Source organism: Chenopodium quinoa, unplaced genomic scaffold, assembly GCF_001683475.1.
Source record: "Chenopodium quinoa cultivar QQ74 unplaced genomic scaffold, ASM168347v1, whole genome shotgun sequence".
NCBI lineage: Eukaryota > Viridiplantae > Streptophyta > Magnoliopsida > Caryophyllales > Amaranthaceae > Chenopodium > Chenopodium quinoa.
The window spans coordinates 1815532-1839116 of NW_018743697.1; the positions used below are offsets into that span (position 1 = coordinate 1815532).

The 23585-nt window shown below is 36.6% G+C and overlaps 2 protein-coding genes across 3 annotated transcripts; one reads left to right on the top strand and one right to left on the bottom strand.

The window, feature by feature from the left end:
- Positions 1-608: 608 nt before the first annotated feature.
- Positions 609-7496, top strand: LOC110684131 (calcium-transporting ATPase 4, endoplasmic reticulum-type-like). Its single transcript, XM_021860540.1, is given in 9 exon segments — positions 609-2329; positions 2686-2755; positions 2856-2974; positions 3955-4233; positions 4369-4746; positions 5284-5393; positions 6171-6399; positions 6494-6727; positions 6729-7496. Coding segments are annotated over 9 exon segments (3183 nt in total). The 5' UTR covers positions 609-913; the 3' UTR covers positions 7077-7496.
- An 11426-nt stretch (positions 7497-18922) lies between these two features.
- LOC110684133 lies at positions 18923-20598 on the bottom strand. Of its 2 annotated transcripts, XM_021860542.1 has the most exons (3): positions 20297-20598; positions 20174-20225; positions 18923-19935 (listed from the first exon to the last, which is right to left on the bottom strand). In XM_021860542.1, the coding sequence occupies exon 3, from the start codon at positions 19812-19814 to the stop codon at positions 18939-18941; it is 876 nt and encodes a 291-aa protein (XP_021716234.1). In that variant the 5' UTR covers positions 19815-19935; positions 20174-20225; positions 20297-20598; the 3' UTR covers positions 18923-18938. The 2 variants fall into 2 exon arrangements, with proteins under 2 accessions (XP_021716234.1, XP_021716233.1); XM_021860541.1 differs by having other exon boundaries at positions 20174-20598.
- Between the last annotated feature and the right edge of the window lie 2987 nt (positions 20599-23585).

Below are 23585 nucleotides of genomic sequence, written 5' to 3' on the forward strand. Positions count from 1 at the left end.
TCACCAAGAAAATTCCAACTTTTACTTTGAACTTGAAAACAAATCTAACCAACCAAAATAAGTCTTTACTTGCCCAAACCATTTTAATAATGGTTTGTTAAAAATTTCTAAGTCCAAGGAAACAACCTAGAAAATTCACCGCACTTTTAAGAAGAAAAAAAAAAATCAGATAAAAAATGGAAAATTTCTTTGTTTAACAATTAATGAAATTTTCCTCATCCTCTAGTACATCACAACACTCAACCAATTAAAAAACTCCACGTCAGAAAAAGACCCCACAAGAAAGCATGAACCTTACCTCTCCATTATTTACCTGTCACAATCATGACGTGGACCACATTCATTGGCTGTCCTTAGGTGGTACACTATTCGCGCGAATTCAGTTACAAGGGCAAAATAGTCATTTCCTTACTTGAACGATAATAAAAGCGGAAGAAGAAGAGAGAGAAACTAAATAAAGGGTGGAGGGTAAAAGTAAAATTAATATTAAAAAAATAAAAAAACGAAATCTCAATTTTAATCTTTCCTATTTGAGGAGAGAGAATACAGTATAGTAGCAGCTTGTTGCTTTAAATAAACCCTCAATTTCTCCAGGAATCTGGTACGGAGTAATCTCTTTCTTCTACATTTTGTTTAATTTTGATTCTTTTCTTGTTTTTGATTTCATGTTTGCTTGATTTGATTCAGTAGTTTTTTTGTTTTTTTTTTATTGGTTGATTGTTGAATTTGGTGTGGAATTGGTTAGGGTTTATGAATTATTTGATTCGTTGTTTTGGAGGTTAGATCTTGTGATTGTGATTAATTTGATAGAATTTTGATTGATTTTCAGGAGATTTGAATTTAGGATTGAGGATTTTGAATTCGATTTCTGTGGAAAATTGTTTGAGTTTTGATAATAATCGAGTTGGATTCAATGGGGAAAGGAGGGGAGGATTATGGGAAGAGAGAGAATTATAGTGGTAAATCGGATAAGAATGATGATTCGATTAAGCCGTGGGCGATGAATGTTAAGGAGTGTGAGGAGAAGTATGGTGTGAGTCGTGATTTTGGATTATCGAGTGAGGAGTATGAGAAAAGGTTGCAGAAATATGGTTTGAATGAATTGGAGAAACACGATGGGCCGTCGGTTTGGAGATTGATTTTGGACCAGTTTAATGATACATTAGTTAGGATCTTGCTTTGTGCAGCCGTGGTTTCGTTTGTGTTAGCGTGGTATGATGGGGATGAAGGCGGTGAGATGGGGATTACGGCTTTTGTTGAGCCGTTGGTTATCTTTTTGATATTGATTGTGAATGCCATTGTTGGAGTTTGGCAAGAGAGTAATGCGGAGAAAGCGTTGGAGGTTTTGAAGGATATTCAATCTGAACATGCCTCGGTGATCAGGAATGGGAAGAAAGTGCCTAGTTTGCCTGCTAAGGAGCTGGTGCCAGGTGATATTGTTGAGCTTAGGGTTGGTGATAAGGTGCCTGCTGATATGCGGGTTTTGGCTTTGATAAGCTCCACTTTGAGGGTAGAGCAAGGGTCATTAACAGGGGAGAGTGAAGCGGTTAGCAAGACTGTGAAGCCTATCGCTGAAGATTCAGATATTCAGGGGAAGAAATGCATGGTTTTCGCTGGGACTACTGTCGTCAATGGGAACTGTATTTGCTTGGTTACTCATACTGGGATGAGTACCGAGATTGGAAAGGTGCACTCGCAGATACAAGAGGCTTCTGAAAATGAGGAGGATACTCCACTGAAGAAGAAGTTGAATGAATTTGGTGAAGTTTTGACTGCTATAATTGGTGTAATCTGTGCTGTGGTTTGGCTGATTAATGTGAAGTATTTCCTTTCCTGGGAATTTGTGGATGGTTGGCCCAGAAATTTCAAATTCTCATTTGAGAAGTGTACCTACTACTTTGAGATTGCTGTGGCATTGGCAGTTGCTGCTATCCCAGAGGGGTTACCAGCAGTTATCACAACATGCCTAGCTCTTGGTACACGAAAGATGGCTCAGAAGAATGCTCTGGTCAGGAAACTGCCCAGTGTGGAGACTCTAGGATGCACGACTGTAATTTGTTCTGACAAAACGGGTACCTTGACTACCAATCAGATGGCTGTGGCAAAGCTTGTAGCCATGGGAACCAGGGCACAAATTGTCCGAAACTTCAATGTGGATGGAACTACCTATAATCCTGCTGATGGTGGGATACAAGACTGGCCTGCCAATAACATGGATCAGAATCTTCAAATGATTGCTAAAGTGGCAGCCATTTGCAATGATGCTGGGGTTGAACAAACTGGCAATCAATTTGTTGCAAATGGTATGCCTACTGAGGCTGCGTTAAAGGTAATAAACCAAACTCGATCAAACTTTTAATTTATTTTTTGTTCTTTTTATTATGCTGATAAGATGTTTCTTTCATGTGTAACATCTGTAATTTTGAATTGATGTCCTTAAAGAATTGTAACAAACAAAAATGAATATTCAATTTATTCACAACTTATGAAGTTTGCCATAATCTAGTTTGGAATTGTAACTATTGAAGTACTATGAGAATTGTTTTATGATGCAGTTGTTGGTTGTTCGTGTGCATTTCTATGAATTTTGACTGGTTGCATATCCAAGTTGGAGAAGTTTTTAATTGGAATGCTTCCCCGGCTAAGACATTACATTGATGCAATTTTGTTTCTGTTTCTTTACAGGTTATGGTTGAGAAAATGGGGCTGCCCAATGGATTACAGCGTGCTTCATCAAGCTCTGATGATTTGCTATGTATGTTGGGCTAACTGCTGTCTATGTACGTTGTAATTGTCTCTGCCATTTGATTTGAATGTTGACTTGTTTTTTTGTTGTTTGTTTTGGGATATTTAAGGTTGCTGCCGGACATGGGCGACTTCAGAAGATCGCATTGCCACTCTTGAGTTTGATCGTGATCGAAAATCTATGGGAGTCATTGTCAAAAGATCTGGGAAGAACTCATTGCTTGTGAAGGTATGTGGATAAGCATATATTTTCAAACTACCCCAAAACTTTTATTTTTTTTGGGGTCTAGAGAGCCCCTTCTTCTTAAAAGAAGAATTAAACAGAAGTAAGCAATGAATACAAGAGGGGAAATATAATAGGAACTTTCAGAATCATATACATGTCCCTTTTTTTTTAAGAAAATATGTATTATTGTTTGCACGGCTTTTAGCATATATCTGAATGCTATATTCTTGTTTGTTTAACATATACTTTACGGTAATTTGAAGTTTCTTGCATGTAGAGGAAAGTAGAGTTATTTGGTTGGCTGAAACATGGGAAGTATCACTTCTGAATTTCTTTGGAAGTTTGAGCAACTTCCTATGGGATGTATACTTCTCATGTTCTGTCAAACAACACCCTCTACTTTATAAGAAATGTTATTTCTTGTTCAACTCATTGTTTAAAGGTGATTGATATATTTCTCGAATACTTCATTGTCATGTTGAATTATGAATCACTTTGGTTCATGAACTTTGTTTGCTAAGTTTTTATTATCCTTTTGCTTCTCAAATAGTTCTATTTCTAACTTTCTCGAGAGTAATCAATTATCATTATTGTTGACATATTTCAAACCTTTATATCCATATTATCCTGTATCTGATTTGTGTTAGCATCCATTTTGTCTAGCTTTAATGGTGGATGACCTGGATGTGAGATCTATCTGTCGCTTGAGGTTTCTGATGTTGGCATTATTCATTAACATTTAACAAATCAATTGATAATACTGGGTTTTTTTTTATAAATAAATATAATTTAAAACTCTTTTTACTCCATTAGACCACTAGTTAGAATAGATGACTTTGCCCAAGTTTTTTTCTTTTGGTTCACTGTCTTTGTTAGAAACAAAAATATTGTCTTGACCTTCAGTTTTTATGGTAGTCATTTTTTTGCATATGTATACATATACATGGAACAACTATGCCTTATTGTGAATGCTGCTATTGCAGGGTGCTGTGGAGAACTTGCTAGAAAGAAGCTCCTATGTACAGTTGCTTGATGGTTCTATTGTAGAATTGGATCAAGCTATGAAGAACACTATATTGGACAGTCTTCATGAAATGTCTGCCAGTGCTTTGCGTTGTCTAGGATTTGCATACAAGGAGCACCTTGAAGATTTTGCAGATTACGATGGTGAAGAGCACCCAGCTCATGAGCTCCTACTTAATCCATCCAACTACTCTAACATTGAGAGTAATCTCATCTTTGTTGGTTTTGCTGGCTTAAGAGTAAGTGATAACTTTTTATTATGTTTGCTGCAAGTTGCAAATCCTGAAATACCTTATACATATATCTTCTTTTTTTTTTAAGCTAATGTTAAAGAGATTTTATTTATTTATTTATTTATTAAATTGTGACTAAAGGATCCTCCTCGTAAAGAGGTGCCCCAAGCAATTGAGGATTGCAGAGCTGCAGGCATTAGAGTCATGGTGATAACAGGAGATAACAAGAATACAGCAGAAGCAATCTGTCGTGAAATAGGAGTTTTTGGGTCACATCAAGACATAAAATCGACAAGCTTAACAGGAAAAGAATTCATGGAGCTCAGTGACAAGAAGAGTCATTTGAGAAAGGCTGGAGGCCTTCTTTTCTCCAGGGCTGAACCTAGGCATAAGCAAGAAATAGTGAGGTTGCTTAAAGAGGATGGTGAAGTGGTTGCCATGACTGGTGATGGGGTTAATGATGCACCAGCCTTGAAATTGGCTGATATTGGCATAGCCATGGGCATTGCAGGGACTGAGGTATCCCCTTTGATTTTTCAGTAATTGAGAATGTTATTTATTTATTTATTATTATTATTATTTATAATTCGAGGTATAAACACTTGTGCTCATCAGTCCGAGGTGTGGTACCAGGATGTGGTTTTGCATATTCATGATATTACACTTTAGAGTTAGGAGCTTGTTATATATTTTTCTTTGCAATATCCAATCTTATCTGTTAGATATTGACAGCATTGTAGGCTGACTAGTAACTTACTATAATAGTTCTAATATTGTTAATGTCCCTCATTCTGTGAATTGGTAGCTTTGCCCTTGGACTTCATGCATTTTACACTTGCAATCACATTTAATGATAATTCAGTGTTAGAAGAAGATGAATCTCTAAATTATTGTTGTCACGTGATCTGTAGTATGTCTCCTGTTTTGGACACATAGGCATATTATATCTATGGATCTTGGGCCAAAAATCCACCATTATCTGTAATCAAATTTTGTTCCATATTTTTCATTATATTATGTATGTTCATCAGTCTCTTCTTATTTTTACTGGATCAGGTTGCAAAAGAGGCCTCTGATATGGTGCTAGCAGATGATAATTTCAGCACAATAGTTTCTGCTGTCTCTGAAGGTCGATCAATCTATGACAATATGAAAGCCTTCATTAGGTTTGCCCCCTCATTTTTCCTCTGTCTAATTTTATTATTTGCAATCAGAAATTGACTTGCCCTTTTCCTTCGTTTTGGAAGTCCTTAAGTAGACGTGTAACTTTTGTTGTAAGTTCCATATGTTTGGGGCATAATTTACATGCAATTGGTTTAGAGTAAGGAAGTTGGTGAAAAGATGTTACCTAATATTGGTAGATTTCTGCAAGTTATTATACCTGAGCTTGACAAAAGCGATCACCACTCAAAACAGGGCATTTATTACGATTTCGGTTTCATTATGTCTGTGGTTATCTAAGCTCTGTGAATCCTTGAAGTCCCACGTAAAGTTTAATGTTGAATTGATTCTCTCTCCCTTTCCTGCTTTGCCCTCTGAATTGCCAAATTAGTGTTATTGTGCTCTTAATATTTTTTTTTTGTTAATCAACATTGATATTGTCTAAAACTACAACAGTAGTTGATTCCTGAGATGGTACTTGTCAAAGCTATAAGCATTTAACATTACAAATTTTACAATTTACTACAATGATATGAGTCCCTTCTATGGTGGGGGTTTAGGATACAATGGTTGGTGAAATATTTGCCTTAAGGCTGGTTAGCTTGCACAAGGGACTAGGAGATAGAAAAGATGGGGAGAGAATGGGTTGTGAAGTGCAAAGGGGACGTGTATCACACGCTTACATGCCCCATAGTTTCCTATCAGAGGTGCTGTCCTCGGTAATTGCAGTCTTTGCAGATGCTTTTAATCTGTCAGAAACTAACACTATTTGTGAAATACAGGTATATGATCTCTTCAAATATTGGTGAGGTTGCGTCCATTTTTCTCACTGCTGCTTTGGGTATTCCAGAAGGTCTTATTCCTGTTCAGCTTCTGTGGGTCAATCTTGTTACTGATGGTCCCCCAGCGACAGCTTTGGGATTCAATCCACCTGACAAGGATATAATGAAAAAACCTCCCAGAAGGAGTGATGATTCTTTGATCGATGCTTGGACTTTGTTCCGGTATATGGTAAGTTCTCTGCCTTGATGAGTTAGGTTTGGATTTAATGTGAGTTAAGCTCTTTTAAGCTGTCTGTTAAATTATTTTTCTTAACTGAATGCAGGTGATTGGGCTTTATGTGGGGGTCGCAACTGTTGGAGTATTTATAATTTGGTATACGCATGGCTCATTTTTTGGTATTGACCTAAGCCAAGATGGGCATACTCTTGTGAGCTATTCCCAGCTTGCAAATTGGGGTCAGTGCCACTCTTGGGGGAATTTTAGTGTTTCTCCGTTCACTGCTGGAGCCCAAACATTTAAGTTTGATGATGATCCCTGTGATTACTTCAAAACTGGAAAAAATCAAAGGAATGACCCTTTCTCTCTCTGTGTTGGTTGCCATAGAGATGTTCAACTCCCTCAATGCGCTTTCCGAAGACGGTAGTCTTTTATCTATGCCACCATGGGTAAACCCTTGGTTGCTGCTAGCCATGTCTGTCTCTTTTGGCTTGCACTTCTTGATTCTTTATGTTCCCTTCCTTGCCCAAGTGTTTGGCATAGTCCCTCTTAGTTTCAATGAATGGATGCTTGTTGTGCTAGTTGCTCTTCCAGTCATATTAATTGATGAGGTCCTTAAGTTCATTGGGCGGTGTACTTCTGGGATGAGGACAAAGTCCAGACAGACACCAAAAACCAAGGCAGAGTGAGAAAGTCAATTTCTCTATCAGCAGGATTTGGCGAGATTCTGCCCTACTCCAGGCTTCAAGGTTTGGATAATTTTCGAACTCCATTTTCCTTGAGCTATTACTGCTTTGGCACTTCAGATTACTTACAACTCCGAACTTTTAGTAGCTGAACTAGAACAGTATGTAAAACTATTTATAGGCGATTTTGCAGAGGAAGAAAACAGTTGTGTTTAATCTATGCTCAATTTAACATTATGGGGTCGTGGCTGATTGATTTTTTTTGTTTGACCATCACAATGTAAGCTGTATTGTGTCAAACAAGCAATGGAATTAGAGTATATCTTCAGCAACATTTGCTCAGTTGTGTTTCAGACTGGCTTTGTTAGCCTCCGGAAAACCGTTCCTTTTACTAACTAGATATGATATTTCTTTTTTCCTTCAGGTTATTAAAACTATTGAAACTGCTTTATACAATGACCCTTTCGTCGCTTCTCTCTCCTCTTCACCCACCAAGCCGGACTGCCACTTCAATAAAATCGTGCTACCCACGACCAGGCAGGCAGCCAGTCCATTCATCCACTATCACATGTTTATTATCTCCTCACTTCCCCGTCACACCACCTCCTGACTAGGGGACTCTCAAACATGTAAGGTGAGAGTGAAGTATAGCTCAAGTAGTTAAAACTTCCCTTTTGATTTCAAGGACGACCACATTGATTGGTGTGATTAATTTAACTAACTAAATAAATAAGAAACCTTAATATATCCATAAGCCTAACACAGATAATTCATTTTTTTTATGGTTGCCCACCCGGATTCGACTCGGGTAGCACACCTGCTTATGGTGGGTGAGTCTCCTAAAAAGAGTTTCTGCATACGGAGAGACTCGACCCAAAACCTCTTTTAAGTGACATTAAGTTGCTTACCACTTGAGCCAACTCTTGTTGGTTAGACAATTCATTCATTTCAAGGATAAGTTGACTTTTGGTACCACCAAATGACTACTTTGATTTTTGAAACCTATCTAAATTTATTTTTATTTTACTCGTACTACTTATCGAATCTAAAAGTATAGCTCTTGGTACCACTTAACGGATTTCTTTAGTGGTCAGCTAAATACTACCTCTGTTAAATGTTTTTTGCAACTTTGGGAGGGTTTGCGGTTCACGAATCAAAATTTGATAATGGTAATTAATGTATTTAGGGGTATGTAATTAAGGTAGAGAGAGAATATTTGGATATTTAATCAACCACCCACTACCACAACCAAGACCAGCCAACAGTCCCACCGCCTTCACCAACACACCACCGTGGCACCGCCTTCACCAACACCACCGCCGCCTTCAACGCCGGATTCACCATCACCACTACCACCACAAACCCACGAAACCCCCACCATTTTAGATCTGACGGATTCCACCACCACCATTCTCACGAAACCCCATAAACCACCATTAACCCCACGAAACCACCACAAAACCACCACAAGCCCCACGAAACCACCACAAAACCCCCACGAAACCAATACCAACCCATAGATTCAACGAAAACCACCATCACCATTCTCAAACCACAAAACCCCCCCACGATACCCTCCACGAAAACCCTCACGAAGCCAAGAAAACCACACGAAACCCCCCACAAAACCACCATTAGCCCCACGAAACCACCACCACCATAGATCCGACGGAAACCCACTACGAAATCTTCACCAACAATTCAACAAACCTATCACAATTCAATTTCTTAAAAGTTGAAGAGAGAGAAAGAAAAAGAGAGATAATGATATGGAAAGAGGAGAGAGAAAATATGGGGGAAGATGAAGATAGATGAAGATGAAGATGAAGATGAAGGTGGTTTGGGTTTCTTGAGTTGAAGATGAAGAGTTGATAAATTTGATTGGGTTGGTTGGGGTAAAAATTGGGTGAGAAATTAGTGATTAAGTAAATCTGATTATAGTTAGTAAATTATGTTTTATTTTTTTAAATGAGGGTAAAGTTGACATTTGACTAGTTTTTTTTTACTAAAATAGGAAAGAAATATTTTTGTTGCACTTAATGTTTAGCGGACTAAAATAGTAAAAGTTGCAGATAACATTTAACGGAGGTAATATATTTTTTTTCCTCGTTTTGCGTATTGAAATATACTCGTATTTCGTTAAGGTTTTGGGGTTATTTTAATCCTTAAAGATCTTAATTGTGCCCTGCATTGGCAAAATAAAAACGTAAGTGTCTCGTTTTACGTGTCGTTAATTTTTTAGTCTCGAAAATTGTTAAGATAAGATTTTGGAGGTCGGTTAAGTTCTTAAGGGATCATATTGAGCTCTGAATTTGCAAAACAAGACACTCATGTTATTTTATTTTTATTTTATTTTTTTGTCAATTTCAAGCTTAATTTGGATACTTAGAACTAAATCGACCCCTAAACCTTACAAGAAAATTTTTCGCAACAATAAACTTAATAAAACGCAAATTGAAACATTTTGTGACACACAAAACAACAAATACTAATAGTAACAGAAACGAGAAATGATTTCAAAACTTTAACACAACGTTATTTTTTTTTGGCTAGTTCTGAGCTCAATTTGGAGCCTTTAGAACTAAAATGACATCAAAACTTTAACTAACATTTTTTGGCATGAAAACGAGAAATAAAAAAAATTAATTAGCTTACCACTAATGAAACCCAAACGGAAATCGTTAAGTGATATCAAGAGCTATAATTTTAGAATTTAATACTAGTAGTAAAATAAAAAAATAGTTTAGATATGTTCTAAAAAAATAAAGTAGGGTCTTTTGATATTCGGTGTGTCAAAACAATTTTATTTCGTAAAATCAAGGCAAAACATTTACTTATTTAAATAAATATGGCAAATCTAGCCAAATAATAGTCATTCCTACAACCATTCTTTAGGCTACTAAGGCCCTGTTCTTTTGAGCTTCTGGGCAGAGCAGAGCAGATCAAAGCATATTTCAGCAGAGCAGATTGAAGCAGGGCAGGGCAGAGCAAAGCAGAGCAGGGCAGATTGAAGCTGCTATTTTTAAGTACTATTTTTAAGCAGAGCAGGGCAGAGCAGATTGAAACAGAGCAGATTTAAGCAGAGCAGAGCAGAGTAGAGCAGATTTCAGCAGAGCAGAGCAGAGCAAAGCAGCTCTAAAGAACAGGGCCTAACATAGTCACATTCCATTTAAGTAATTTCGTGAATCGTAAGTAAAGACAATTAAATAATACATGGAACTCAAGATAAAGATATAAAATTTACAAGATAACAAGATATGCTAATACAGTAACACTCTACTCAAGATTAATAGATAAACAAAGCACCTGAACATGATTCAAGATTTCTTCAATATATAATATGGAGTAGAGCTCTCATTCGGGTAAACAGGCCGGGTTTGGGTCGAATAAGAGTAGGTCGGGTCAACTTGGGTCTGGTCAATTCAGATTAATTCCATAACCTTTGTGGGTCGAGTTTGGGTTAGGTCATGTTTGAGTCGGGTCACGTCGGGTCATACTTCTTATCGGGTTTGGGTCGGGTTAATAATAGGTCGGGTTACATTCGGGTCGGGTGAACAATAGGTCGAGTTTAATTCGGGTTTTCACGAGTTAAAACGGGTTAGGGTAATTCTCGGGTTCGGTTCAAGTCAATAATTTGCGGGTTAGAATCAGGTCGGGTCATTCTCGGGTTTGAATCGGGTTCAGTTCAAGTCAATAATTTGCGGATTATAATCAGGTCGGGTCACTCTTGGGTTCAAGTCAATAATTTATGGGTAATAATCAGGTTGGGTCATTTCCAAGTCGGGTCATTCTCGGATATAAGTCGGGTTAAGTTCAAGTCAATAATTTACAGGTTACAATTAGGTCAGGTCATTTTCGAGTCAGATCATAATCGGGTTCAACTATATATATATATATATATATATATATATATATATATATATATATATATATATATATATATATATATTATATGGCAATATGCAAGGTAACTATAATCTATAATTTAGAAAAATAATTATCTCCTTTGACCATACAACAAATCTATACTATATTTAACTCTTAAATTTGAGGATGATGCTCCTTTCTTTTGTTGGCCTAGACCGACTTGATCTCCCAAGAAAAAAATATTTTGATCAACAATAATAAGGTGGTCTAATTGCATTTAAGGTGATTTGAAATCGGGTTAGGAATAATTTGGGTTGAATTTAGGTCGAGTCAATAACAAATCGTGTTAATTTCGAGTCGGGTTAGTAACAAATCATGTTGAATTTTTGGGTTGGGTAAGTAATAGGTGTGGTAAAATTCGGGTCGGGTCAATAACAATTCCGGTTGATAATTCGGGTCAGGTCAATAACAAGACGGGTTGATTTCGGGTGGGGTTTGTAACAGGTTGGGTTAAATTCGGGTAGGGTTAGGATCGGGTCGGGTTGAATTTAGGTAAGGTTAGTAACAAGTCGGGTTAAATTTGGGTTTTGACGGGTTAAAATGAGTTTGGGTCAATTTCAGTTCAAGTCGGGTTCGGTATAAGTTAATTAAATTGGTCGTTGTATACCAGAAAATCGGTGCAAGTTGTAAACCGGTAAATTGGCCGTTTAAAAGCAAATTGAATGGTTAACCACACCCAATTGGACTCCCGGAGGGTATTATGGACAATGGTAAACATTTCGGAAGTTTTTATTTCCGGGAAAAAAAAGCCAAAAATTTCCAAAATTGAAGGCTAATGTCCACACTTTTTGAGAAATTTTGGAGGTTTCGGGGCCCTATGTCACAAAGTTTTGAGAATATAGGGAATATCTCTGGGGGTTAAATAATGCCGTTTGGAACCATATATGATCATTATATGTGTGTCGTAGATGTTAGTGGTAGGCTTCAGTTAATGAAATCGGTGTAAGTTGTAAACCGGTAAATTTGCCGTGTAAAGGCAAATTGGATGATTCCACCCACCCAATTGGAATCCTGGAGGGTATTAGGGACCATGGTAAACACTTCGTCAATTCTTAATTTCGGGTGAAAAAAAATCAAAAAATTCCAAAATTGAAGGCTAAGATCCATGCTTTTTGATGAATTTTGGAGGTTTCGGGGACTCGCTGTCGAAAAGTCTTGAATTCTATGGGATACATCTCGGGGGTCATATAATGCCGTTTTAAACCATATATGATCATTATTTGTTGTCATAAATGTTCGTGATAGGCTTGAATTAATGAAATTGGTGCAAGTTGTAAATCGATAAATTGGTCGTTTAAAGGCAAATTGGATAGTTGTTACTCACCTAATGGGACTCCCGGACGGTATTAGGAACCATGGTTAACAAAAAAAGTCAAAAGTTTCAAAATTAAAGGCTAATATCCACCCTTTTAGAGAAATTTTGGAGGATTCAAGTCCTGATGTCGAAAAATCTTGAATTTCTAGGGAATACATCTCAAGGTCATTTAATGCCATTTGGAATCATATATGATCATTATTTGTTGTCATAAATGTTCGTGGTAGGCTTGATTTAATGAAATCAGTGCAAGTTATAAACTGGTAAAAAGGTCGTTTAAAGGCAAATCGAATGGTTCTACCCACCCAATTGGACTCCCAAAGGATATCAGGGATCATGGTAAACATTTCAAAAATTAATATTATTTCTGGGCCAAAAAAAGTCTAAATATTCCAAAATTAAAGGCTAATATCCACGCCAAGAAATTTTGGAGGTTTCGGAGCCTGGTATCGAAAAGCCTTGAGATTCTAGGTAATACATATCGGGGTCATATTATGTCGTTTGGAATAATATATGATCGTTATATGTTGTCATAAATGTTTTTTTTTTGTCTTGAGTAAATGAAATCGGTACAAGTTGTAAATCGGTAAATTGGCCGTTTAAATGCAAATTGGATGGTTCCACCCACCTAATTGGACTACCGGAGGGTATTAGGAATCATGGTAAACATTTCTGCAATTTTTATTTTCGGGCGAAAAAAGTACAAAAATTACAAAATTGAAGGCTAATATCCACGATTTTTGAGAATTTTTTGAGGTTTCCGGGCCCGGTGTAAAAAATCTTTGAGATTTTAGGGGATACATCTCGGGGTCATACAATTCCGTTTGGATCCATATATGATCATTATATGTTGTCATAAATGTTCATGGTAAATTTGAGTTAATGAAATCGGTGCTAGTTGTAAACCGGTAAATTGGTCGTTTAAAGGCAAATTGGATGGTTTCAACAAGCAAATTGGACTCCCAAAGGTTATTAGGGACATTGGTAAACATTTCGGCAATTTTTATTTACGGGTGAAAAAAACGTCAAAAAAATTCCAAAATTGAAGACTAATATCCACGCTTTTTGAGAAAATTTTGAGGTTTCGAGGCCCGGTGTCGAAAATCCTTGAGATTTTAGGGGATATATTTTTGGGTTATACAATGTCGTTTGTAACCATATATGATCATTATATGTTGTCATAAATGTTCGTGGTAGGCTTGAGTTGATGAAATCGATGCAAGTTGTAAATCAGTAAATTGATCGTTTAAAAGAAAATTGGATGGTTCCACCCATCCAATTGAACTCCAGGAGGGTATTAGGAATCCTGGAAAACATTTCAGCAATTTTTTATTTTCGGGCGAAAAAAAGTTAAAAAAATTCCAAAATTGAAGGCATATCCACGCGTTTTAAGAAATTTTTACGTTACAGGGCCCAATGTCGAAAAGTTTTGAGATTTTAGGGGATACCTCGGGGTCATATAATACTGTTTTAAACCATAAATGATTATTATATATTGTCATAAATGTTCGTGATGGGCTTGAGTATGAAATCGGTGCAAGTTGTAAACCGATAAATTTCCCATTTAAAGGCAAATCGGATGGTTCCACCCACCAAATTGGATTCCTAGATCTTATTAGGGACCATGGTAACATTTCGGCAATTTTATTTATAGGCAAAAAAAAAAAAGTCAAAAAATTCCAAAATTTAAGGTTAATATCCACGTTTTTTGAGAAATTTTGAAGGTTTCGAGACCCGGTATAAAAAATCCTTGAGATTTAAGGGGATACATCTCGGGGTCAAATAATGCCATTTGGAACCATATATAATCATTATATGCTGTCATAAATGTTCGTGGTGGGATTGAATTAATGAAATCGGTGGAAGTTGTAAATCGGTAAATTGGCCGTTTAAAGGCAAATTGGATAGCTACACCTACCCAATTGGAGTCCTAAAGGGTATTAGGGACCATTGTAAACATTTCTGCAATTTTTGTTTTCGTACAAAAAAAGTCAAAAAATTCAAAAATTGAAGGCGAATATCACGCTTTTTTAAAAATTTTGGAGTCTTCGGGGGCCGATGTATAAAAGTTTAGGAATTCTAGGGAATACATCTCGGGGTCATATAATGTCGTTAGAATCCATATATGATCATTACTAGTTGTCATAAATGTCTGTGGCAGACTTGAGTTTATGAAATCGGTGCAAGTTGTAAACCAGTAAACTCCCCATTTAAAGGCAAATCGGATGGTTCCACCCACAAAATTGGACTCCCGGATCGTATTAGGGAACATGGTAAACATTTCGGCAATTTTTAGATTCAAGCAAAAAAAAGTCAAAAAATTCCAAAATTGAAGGCTAATTATCCACGCTTTTTGAAAAATTTCGAATGTTTCGGGCCCGGTGTCGAAAAACACTGAGATTTTAGGGGATACATCTCGGGGTCATATAATGGCGTTTGGATCCATATATGATCATTATACGTTGTCATAAATGTTCGTGTTAGGCTTGAATTAATGAAATCGGTGCAAGTTGTAAATCGGTAAATTTGTCGTTTGAAGGCAAATTGGATGGTTACACCGACCCAATTGGACTCTAAGAGGGTATTAGGGATCATAGTATTTCCCCAAATTTTTATTTTCGGGCAAAAAAAAGTCTAAATATACCAAAATTAAAGGCTAATATCCACGCTTTTTGAGAAATTTTGGAGGTTTCGGGGCCCGGTATCGAAAAGCCTTGAGATTTTAGGGAATACATGCCGGGGTCATATAGTGTTGTTTGGAACCATATAAGATCGTTATATGTTGTCATAAATGTTCGTGGTAGGCTTGAATTAATGAAATCGGTTGAAGTTGTAAATCGGTAAATTGGCCGTTTAAAGGCAAATTGGATGGTTCAACCCAGCCAATTGGAATCCTAGAGGGTATTAGGGACCATGGTAAACATTTCGGCAATTTTATTTCCGGGTAAAAAAAAAGTCAAAAAAATTCAAAAACTGAAGGCTAATATCCACACTTCTTGAGAAATTTTGGAGGTTTCGGGTTCCGGTGTTGAAAAGTCTTGAAATTATAGGGTATATATCTTGGAGTCTTATAATGTCATTTGGATCCATTTATGTTTATTATTTGTTGTTAAATGTGTTCGTGGTAGAGTTGAGTTATAGAAATCGGTGCAAATTGTAAAACGGTAAATTGGTCGTTTAAAGGCAAATTGGATTGTTCCACCCACCAAAACGGACTCCCGGAGGATATTAGGGACCATGTTAAACATTTCGGCAATTTTTATATTCGAACGAAAAAAAAGTCAAAAAATTTCAAAATTGAAGGCTAATATCCACGATTTTTGAGAAATTTCAAATGTTTCGGGACCCGGTGTCGAAAAGCATTGAGATTTTAGGGGATACATATCGGGTTCATATAATGTCGTTTGGATCCATATATGATCATTATATGTTGTTTATAAATGTTTGTGTTAGGCTTAAATTAATGAATTCGGTGCATGTTGTAAATCGGTAAATTGGTCGTTTAAAGGCAAATTGGATGGTTCCACCCACCCAATTGGACTCCAAGAGGGTATTAGGGACCATGGTAAATATTTCTCCAATTTTTATTTTCGGGCGAGAAAAAGTCTAAATATTCCAAAATTGAAGGCTAATATCCACGTTTTTTGAGAAATTTTTGAGGTTTCGGGGCACGGTATCGAAAAGCCTTGAGATTCTAGGAAATACATCTCGGGGTCATATAATGCCGTTTGGAACCATATATGATCTTTATATGTTGTTATAAATGTTTGTGTTAGGCTTAAATTAATGAATTCGATGCAAGTTGTAACACTACTAGAATACATGCAAATGGTGACGGATTAGTTCCGACGGACCCAGAAGTCCGTCAGAAATGTCGAAATTTCCAAAGGATTTCTATTCCGTCGGTTATTTTTGACGGAAAAAAAATCCGTCGGAAATCCGTCGCAAATTTCCGACGGAATAAAAATTCGTCGAAAAATATGTATTTTCTGACAGATTTTCCTGTTGGAAAAGATATTTTCCAGCGGATTTTTCTGTCGGAAAAGATATTTTCCGACGGAGTTTTATTCCGTTAGAAATTTACGACGGATTTCCGTCGGATTTTTTTAAAAAATAAAATAAAAAATAAAATAACAAACCCTAAATACCTATGCGCCGCTCTTCTTCTCTTTCCTTTTCTTTATTTCTCTTTCTTCCCTCTTCTTCTCTCTCCTCTTCCCTCTCCTTCTCTCTCCTCGTCGTTCTCCTTCTCTTCTCCTCTGCATCTTTTATTTCATCTTCTCTTCTTTCTCCTCTAACTACCACCTCACATCTCCCACCACCACCGCAACATCGACATCAACAACATCTTCTATTCTTTCGTTCTACTCCTCTTCCGTTCTCCAACTCCTCCATATTTTTAGACATTATTGGTTTTTTTGGTCAAATTCGACCATAAAAAGTCTAGATAATTATAAGGTGGTCTAGACTAGGGAACTATAGTTTATAATTTAGGAAGATAATTATCTCCTTTGACCATACAACAAATATATCCTATATTTAACTCTTTAATTAAAGGATGATGCTCCTTTCTTTTGTTGCCTGGACCGACTTGGTCTCCCTAAACAAAATGCTTTGATCAACAATAATAAGGTGGTCTAAATTGCATTTAAGGTGATTTGAAATCGGATCAGGAACAATTTGGGTTGAATTTAGGTCGGGTCTATAACAAGTCGTGTTGATTTCGGTTCAGGTTAGTAACAGATTGTGCTGAATTTTTGGGTCGAGTTAGTAATAGGTTTGGTAAAGTTGAATTTGGGTCAGGTTGTTAACAAGTCGGGTTGGTTTCGGATCGGTTTGTAACAGGTTTGGTTAAATTCGGGTCGGGTTAGGAACGGGTCGGGGTGGATTCAGCTCTGGTTAGTAACAAGCCAGGTTAAATTCGGGTTTTTACGGGTTAAAAAGGGTTTGGGTCTATTTCGTTTCAAGCAGGGTTCGATTCAGGTCAATAATTTGCGGGTTACATTTGGATCGGGTCATCTCCAGGTCTTTGGGTGCAGGTCTCACTTACTCGGGTCTAAGGTTAGTTTCAGATTGGGTCAGGTCAGGTTTGGGTCACTATTTTTTCAGGTTCAAATAGGTCGGTTAATAATCGAGTTTGTGTCATTATTTCGGATTGGGTCAACTTTGACAGCTCTAATATAGAGAACTGCATAAGCGTTGTTTTTAAAAAATTGAAGAGCCTCTCACACGTATCATTAGTTAATTAGTTTCTGATACAAATTATGGAGTAAAAGTTTTCCCCAATGTTAATCGAAAAGCATTGAAGTGGTCAATATTTAATAAACACGTCACCAATAGTAAATAGTCCATAAAATATCAATACAATAACATCTAAACCTTCTTAGAGCAACTCCAATGGTTGCTTTTAGGGATTAGCTTGCAATTTTAATAATTTTCAAGCTAATAGCCAAACCATTGGAGGATAGTTTAATAATTAGCTTAGAAATTAATTGTCTCTAATAAAATACTAATTATTTAAAAAATAAAGCTGAAAAATCTAAATGTTAATTAGCTTAACTATTGTGGCATAAATTAGCTAGATGGAAAAATAACTTTGCCGTTGGAGTTGTTCTTAGCTCTTCCTTCCAAAAAAAGGTTCCTAGTTCTTAGACGCCCTGCCCACTTGACACAAATTTCAGTGACAAATACTCCCCTTGCTCCTTCAATTTTATGAGATGTATGATCTGAACCAATATCAAATTCTGCTTCACCGCGCAATTCTTCTTCAGGGAACTGAAACCCCGTCGAAGCACTAGTTGCAATCAAGTCCACTTCAATAATCAGAGATGAATTTCTAGGTACGGCCACTAAATATCTTGGCAATGGAATGTTATCACCCTTGGCTACCCATGAAGAGTCTTTTTTCTTGGTGTTGTAAAGCCAAGTCTTAAAGTATTTTTTTTCATAAGATGTCAGATACTCGTAGGCTCCATAACGAACAACTATTGATCCATGGACAAATGCGGCAACATCAGCACCACCGTTAAAGTACATCTTAGCCTCCACGGTAGCTTGGACAGCATCATAAAAGATTGTATGATGCACCACAGCACAACCGTCCTTGCCCTTAATAACAGAACATATGCATTTGTCATACCAAGAGAACCGGCTGATGTTCTCTAGACTATGTAAGTTCCATTGCATGCCCCCTATACTGATTTCACGCCCCCGCATTGGATCTTTGATATCGGTTCGTAAACAAAAGTCAGCATTAGGAGCAATTCGGTTAGGGCCTGATAGAAGTAGACTCCCATCACCCAGCAGAACAGACTCTGAAGTTCCTCTTTCATCACTCTGGAAGAGAAAATAAGGATCATCTGCAGCATCATCAATAACAATACTACCAGAAACACTCCGCACGTTATAATTAGTCCCACAAATTCGAATGGAAAACACCTCAGCCAAATAATCGCAAAATACTACAGGTTCAGGCACAGCTGGAATTGAACTTCTGAAGAGAAAACACAGAATATACAGCAAGAATTAAGAATAGGTAGAATAGATGCTGTTAAATTAATACAAAAGGCACACGAGACAATAAGGGGGAGAAAAAATAAAGCATACCCCCAGACACTTCTCCCTTAGCAGAGTCGATGATATGGGTTGATAAAGTCCCAAGCCACTTGCACTCGGACAAGACCATTGAGTACCCGTATTTTGTGAACATAACAACCATGATATGTTGCTGGGAATTCTACGGAACCACAAAAACCTTTACCACTGGAGCTAACTAAGTTGGCTTCGACTATAAGAGAAGAATATGCTGGCACAACCACAGCATGTTGACAGATCAACTCACTGGTGTTGGTCTGCTCCAAGCCATGTAAAGGCCTCTTTAAAAGTAGCATCTCAAAGTAGTTGGAATCCTCATTGTGAGTTGGATACAGTTTGCTATTTCCATAATGTGCAGTCACAATGAGATGAAGATCTGAAGGCAGGTCACGACCATAATCCCCATCAATGAGGAATTTCAGTTGAATTTTCGACATCACCCCATAAAGCACCGTTGCATAATACACTTTTGCACACCCATGTAAACACTTAAGAACAGCAGTTCGGAGTTTGTCATAATGATGATCTTCATATTCTATGATAGACCCCAAACTACATTGACCACCAACAACCTCCACATCGCGAACAGAATCTCTAAGAGCCAATTGCATGATTGCTCCTCCTCTAGATTGTGAGATGAAACCAGGAGATTCACCAAGCATTGGTCCCGTTAAAGACAGAATGGCATTGTTCTTTTGTAAGACCTCGGGATCATGGGTCTCTCGCTCATAGAGAGTAAAGGTTGTGCCATCTCCAACCTCAATAACATTAATTTTACCATATATGCAATAAGGTGTTTTATCTTTGAAGTGGGTGTCAAGGCGCACTGAAAACACTTGAACAAGAGGTGCAACTTGGCAATGACGATTATACGGTTTTTCATCATCTTCTGAAACACAGCCCATATGAGGCGGTATATAGTTTAAATTCTGACAACAAACACTGTTTTCATTTTCATACTCATCTACTGTTGTAATAGGAGTGCTATGGATTTGTACATCCGACTTTGGCAAAAGGTGGTTCAACCTACAATTTTATTTTATTTTTTTTAGTTAAGTCGATTCATAAATAACATCATGGTTCACTCCCAGTGTGAAAAAATTTAAAAACAAAAAAAGAGGTTGCCTTTACATTGCAAATAGTACTCCAAATTGAAATACTATTGTCGAATTAAAGAGAGATTATACAAAACCTCAAATCCAATAACATCACATGTTAATCAAATTAAAGAAAGAAAAAAACAAAATCTAAGCATGATAATTACCCAAGCTGACCAAAAGCTTCAAATGATGAGGATGAAAGCGACGAGAACAGAGCTACAGAAGAAAACAGAGAATTATTCGCAAATCATAAATTATTAAATAATAAATAAAAACGAGTTACTAACTTTGTGTGACGTTGGAGGGAAGGTATCTGGTGGTAGAGGAGTTACGGGCGGTGGTCGTACTGGCTGAATTGATTTCCTTTCCTGATCGAACATCTCCATAATTTAATCAATTTCTCAATCTAAATTCCTGATTGAAATTCTATTTAGGGTTTCGATGATTTGGAGTTTTTTTTTTTTTTTTTTTTTTCCAAAAGGTTTTAATACATATAGTTTCTGATTCTTAATAATCTAATCTAATTTCCCGAGTTTTTAGAGAGCCACGTAAGATCTAATTTTCTCAGTGCGCCATGTAGGATTATAAATCTTAGTAGTAGCAAATTAAATAAGAGATTATTAATTTCTTTTAGAATTAAATAATTTAAATGTCATGTAAGCAAAATTGGCGAATGAGATTTTTAAGTTTAAATTAATTAAATATTATATATTATCCTTTAATACTAGGAATTTTATCTAAATATATAATAAATTTTAGGCTCATAAATACAAAAAAAAAATATTATTTAAAAAAAACAAACAAACCGTGCATCGCACGGGCTTCATCGAGTTATAATCATATAGTCGAGTTGACCAAATTCATATGCAAATAAGGTTATTTTTAAACTAGAGATATTGTTTAATTTTTACCTTATTATTGGGTCAATATGATTATTAATTACGAAGCACGAAGTTTTAGTTTTCTCATTTGATCAAGTTATGTGTAATTTTTATCTTTGAGGAAAATCGAGATTGAATAATTATCGATGACTTATTATACCTATATAAAGTGAGAAGTGAGACCGAGCTAGTGATATATTGACGAACAATATATCCTTTAAAACTTTATTTATTTTGCTTTCATAATTGTTTCTTATAGGTTGCATCAGACTAGTAGTAATGTGATTTATATTGATATAATTGGTTGTAGGTGTTAGAGAAAAGTATTATTAGTTCATAAAATATAAAATAGGCTTTAGGCAGCATTTAACTAGAGCTTTACAAGCAAATCAATTAACTCCCGCTTAATGTTTAGGTTTATTAGATCTTGTGGCATTTATTAAAGCTTAGAAAGTAAATTAATATAATTGATATGTAAATGAAGTAAACTTAAGACTCCGGATTATTTCTTTGTAGTCAAAAAGTTAACTTATTAATAATTAGTAAATATATAGTATAAGAACTTGAATAAAAATAATAAATAATTATTTATGATCGGGTTAAATTCGGATCGGGTAAAAATCAAATCGAGTTAAAATCGGATTGGATTAATATCAGTTCGGGTCAAAACAAATCGGATTAGATCGGTTATTTTTCGGGTCAATATCGGATCGGGTTGAGCTCGGGTCGGGTCAAATCGGTTCGGGTTGAGTTCAGGTCGGATCAAATCGATGCCGGGTTAAGTTCAGATCGGGTACGGTCAAGTTCGGATTAGGGTTGAGTTCAGTTCGATTACAAATCGGATTTGGGCCTTGAATTTCTCGGATCAAATCGGATCGGTTATAGTTCGAAACGGATAATTTTTTTTCGGGTCGGTTCGGTTTTGACACCTCTACATACAACCATGTGCAATTCAGTGCAAATGGTTTAAAAATGGTTGAGTTGGGAAAAGATGTTACCTAAAACTCAGTAGATTTCTGCAAGCTATTTTACAATGAACTGGTTTTTTCTTTCGATCCCCTTGCCCTTTGATTTGCCATGATGAAAAATGTGGGTAACCTGGCCAGTCCGTGTCTTAAAGATGACTTTAAGGCTTTGTTTGGTTCATAGTTAGTAAAGGAAAAGAAGATAAAGAAAAGGAGGGGAAAAGAAAGGAAGAGAAGGGAAAAGAAGGAGATTTAATTTCCAATGTTTGGTAAATGAAATGTAATGAAGGGAAGAGAAAGGAAATATGCTTTTATTTTTTCTTTCCAGCCGAATTCCTCCAAATTTGGGAGGAAAGGAAAGCTGAAAATTTGTAAAGAGACTATATTTTCACTTCCCTTCCTTTCCTTTAAATTCGTCAAACCAAACATGGGACAAAGGTTTTTCCAGTGTGGCAAGCCACATGGTGCGGCACGGATTACTTGTATTTTAGGGTTACTTGTATTCTGGGGTTACTTGTATTCTGGGGTTACTTGTAGGGTGTTACTTGTATTCTGGGTTACTTGTATAGGTTACTTGTAGGGTATTACTTGTATTATGAGGTTACATATATGGGTTATTTGTATCGTGGGATTACTTGTATTCTGAGTAACTCTTACAAGTAACTCCAAACCAAAATCTCATACCAAACCAGTAATACCCTACAAGTAACCCCCGATCAAAACTAGTAACACCCATACAAATAACCCTAGAATACAAGTAACACCTATAAGTAACCCCTGACAAAACCAGTAACACCCTACAAGTAACCCCGATCAAAACCAGTAACACCCATACAAATAACCCCAGAATACAAGTAACACCTACAAGTAACCCTTGACAAGATCAGTAACACCCTACAAGTAACCCCGATCAAAACCAGTAACACCCATACAAGTAACCCCAGAATACAAGTAACATCTACAAGTAACCCCTGACAAAACCAGTTGTACTCTAAAAGTAACCCTTGCCGTACCATGTGACCAGCCACATACAAAAATTACATATTAAAACCTTTTACTTTATTTTCTTTTCCAGCCAAATTCCTTCAACCAAAAAGGGCCTAAGGCTCAAATGAGGGAAAAGAGTGTGAGGGGAAGAGACAATGAGGGTTAGATTGCTCTTATATGTTTTTGGAATTCAACTAATTGTAGCTGGTACTTGTCTAAGCTGTAAGAATAACGTAATAAATTTTACTTTGGATCAGCTAACACCATAGTTTCCTATCAAAGGGGGTGCTTCGTTATTGCTGATGTTTTTAATCTCTGTCCTCTTCACCCACCAAATTAGACCACGCCGCCCCATTAAAATCGCCCTATTCATGACCAGGCAGCCACCCCATCCATTTGTCATCACTTTTTTTTTTTTATCTCCTTACTTCCCCATCACACCACCTCTTGGCTAGGGGACTTTACAAACAGAGTAAGATAAATAAACTTCTATTTCTGATAGTCTTCTGTCATTTCCAAATACTCAACAGCGTAACAAGAGCCTATTATGTACATCCGGAGTCTTTTGTTCATTTAACCAACAAATGAGTAAATAATTATATGCTCATTTGTTGATTAAATGTTTCCAACTGTATTGTAGACCCAAGTAACCTTAAGGTTATTTGAAGATTAGATGAAAAACAATGATCATTAAAATGAGTACAAATATACATAGATGTACGGTACAACCGGATATATATATA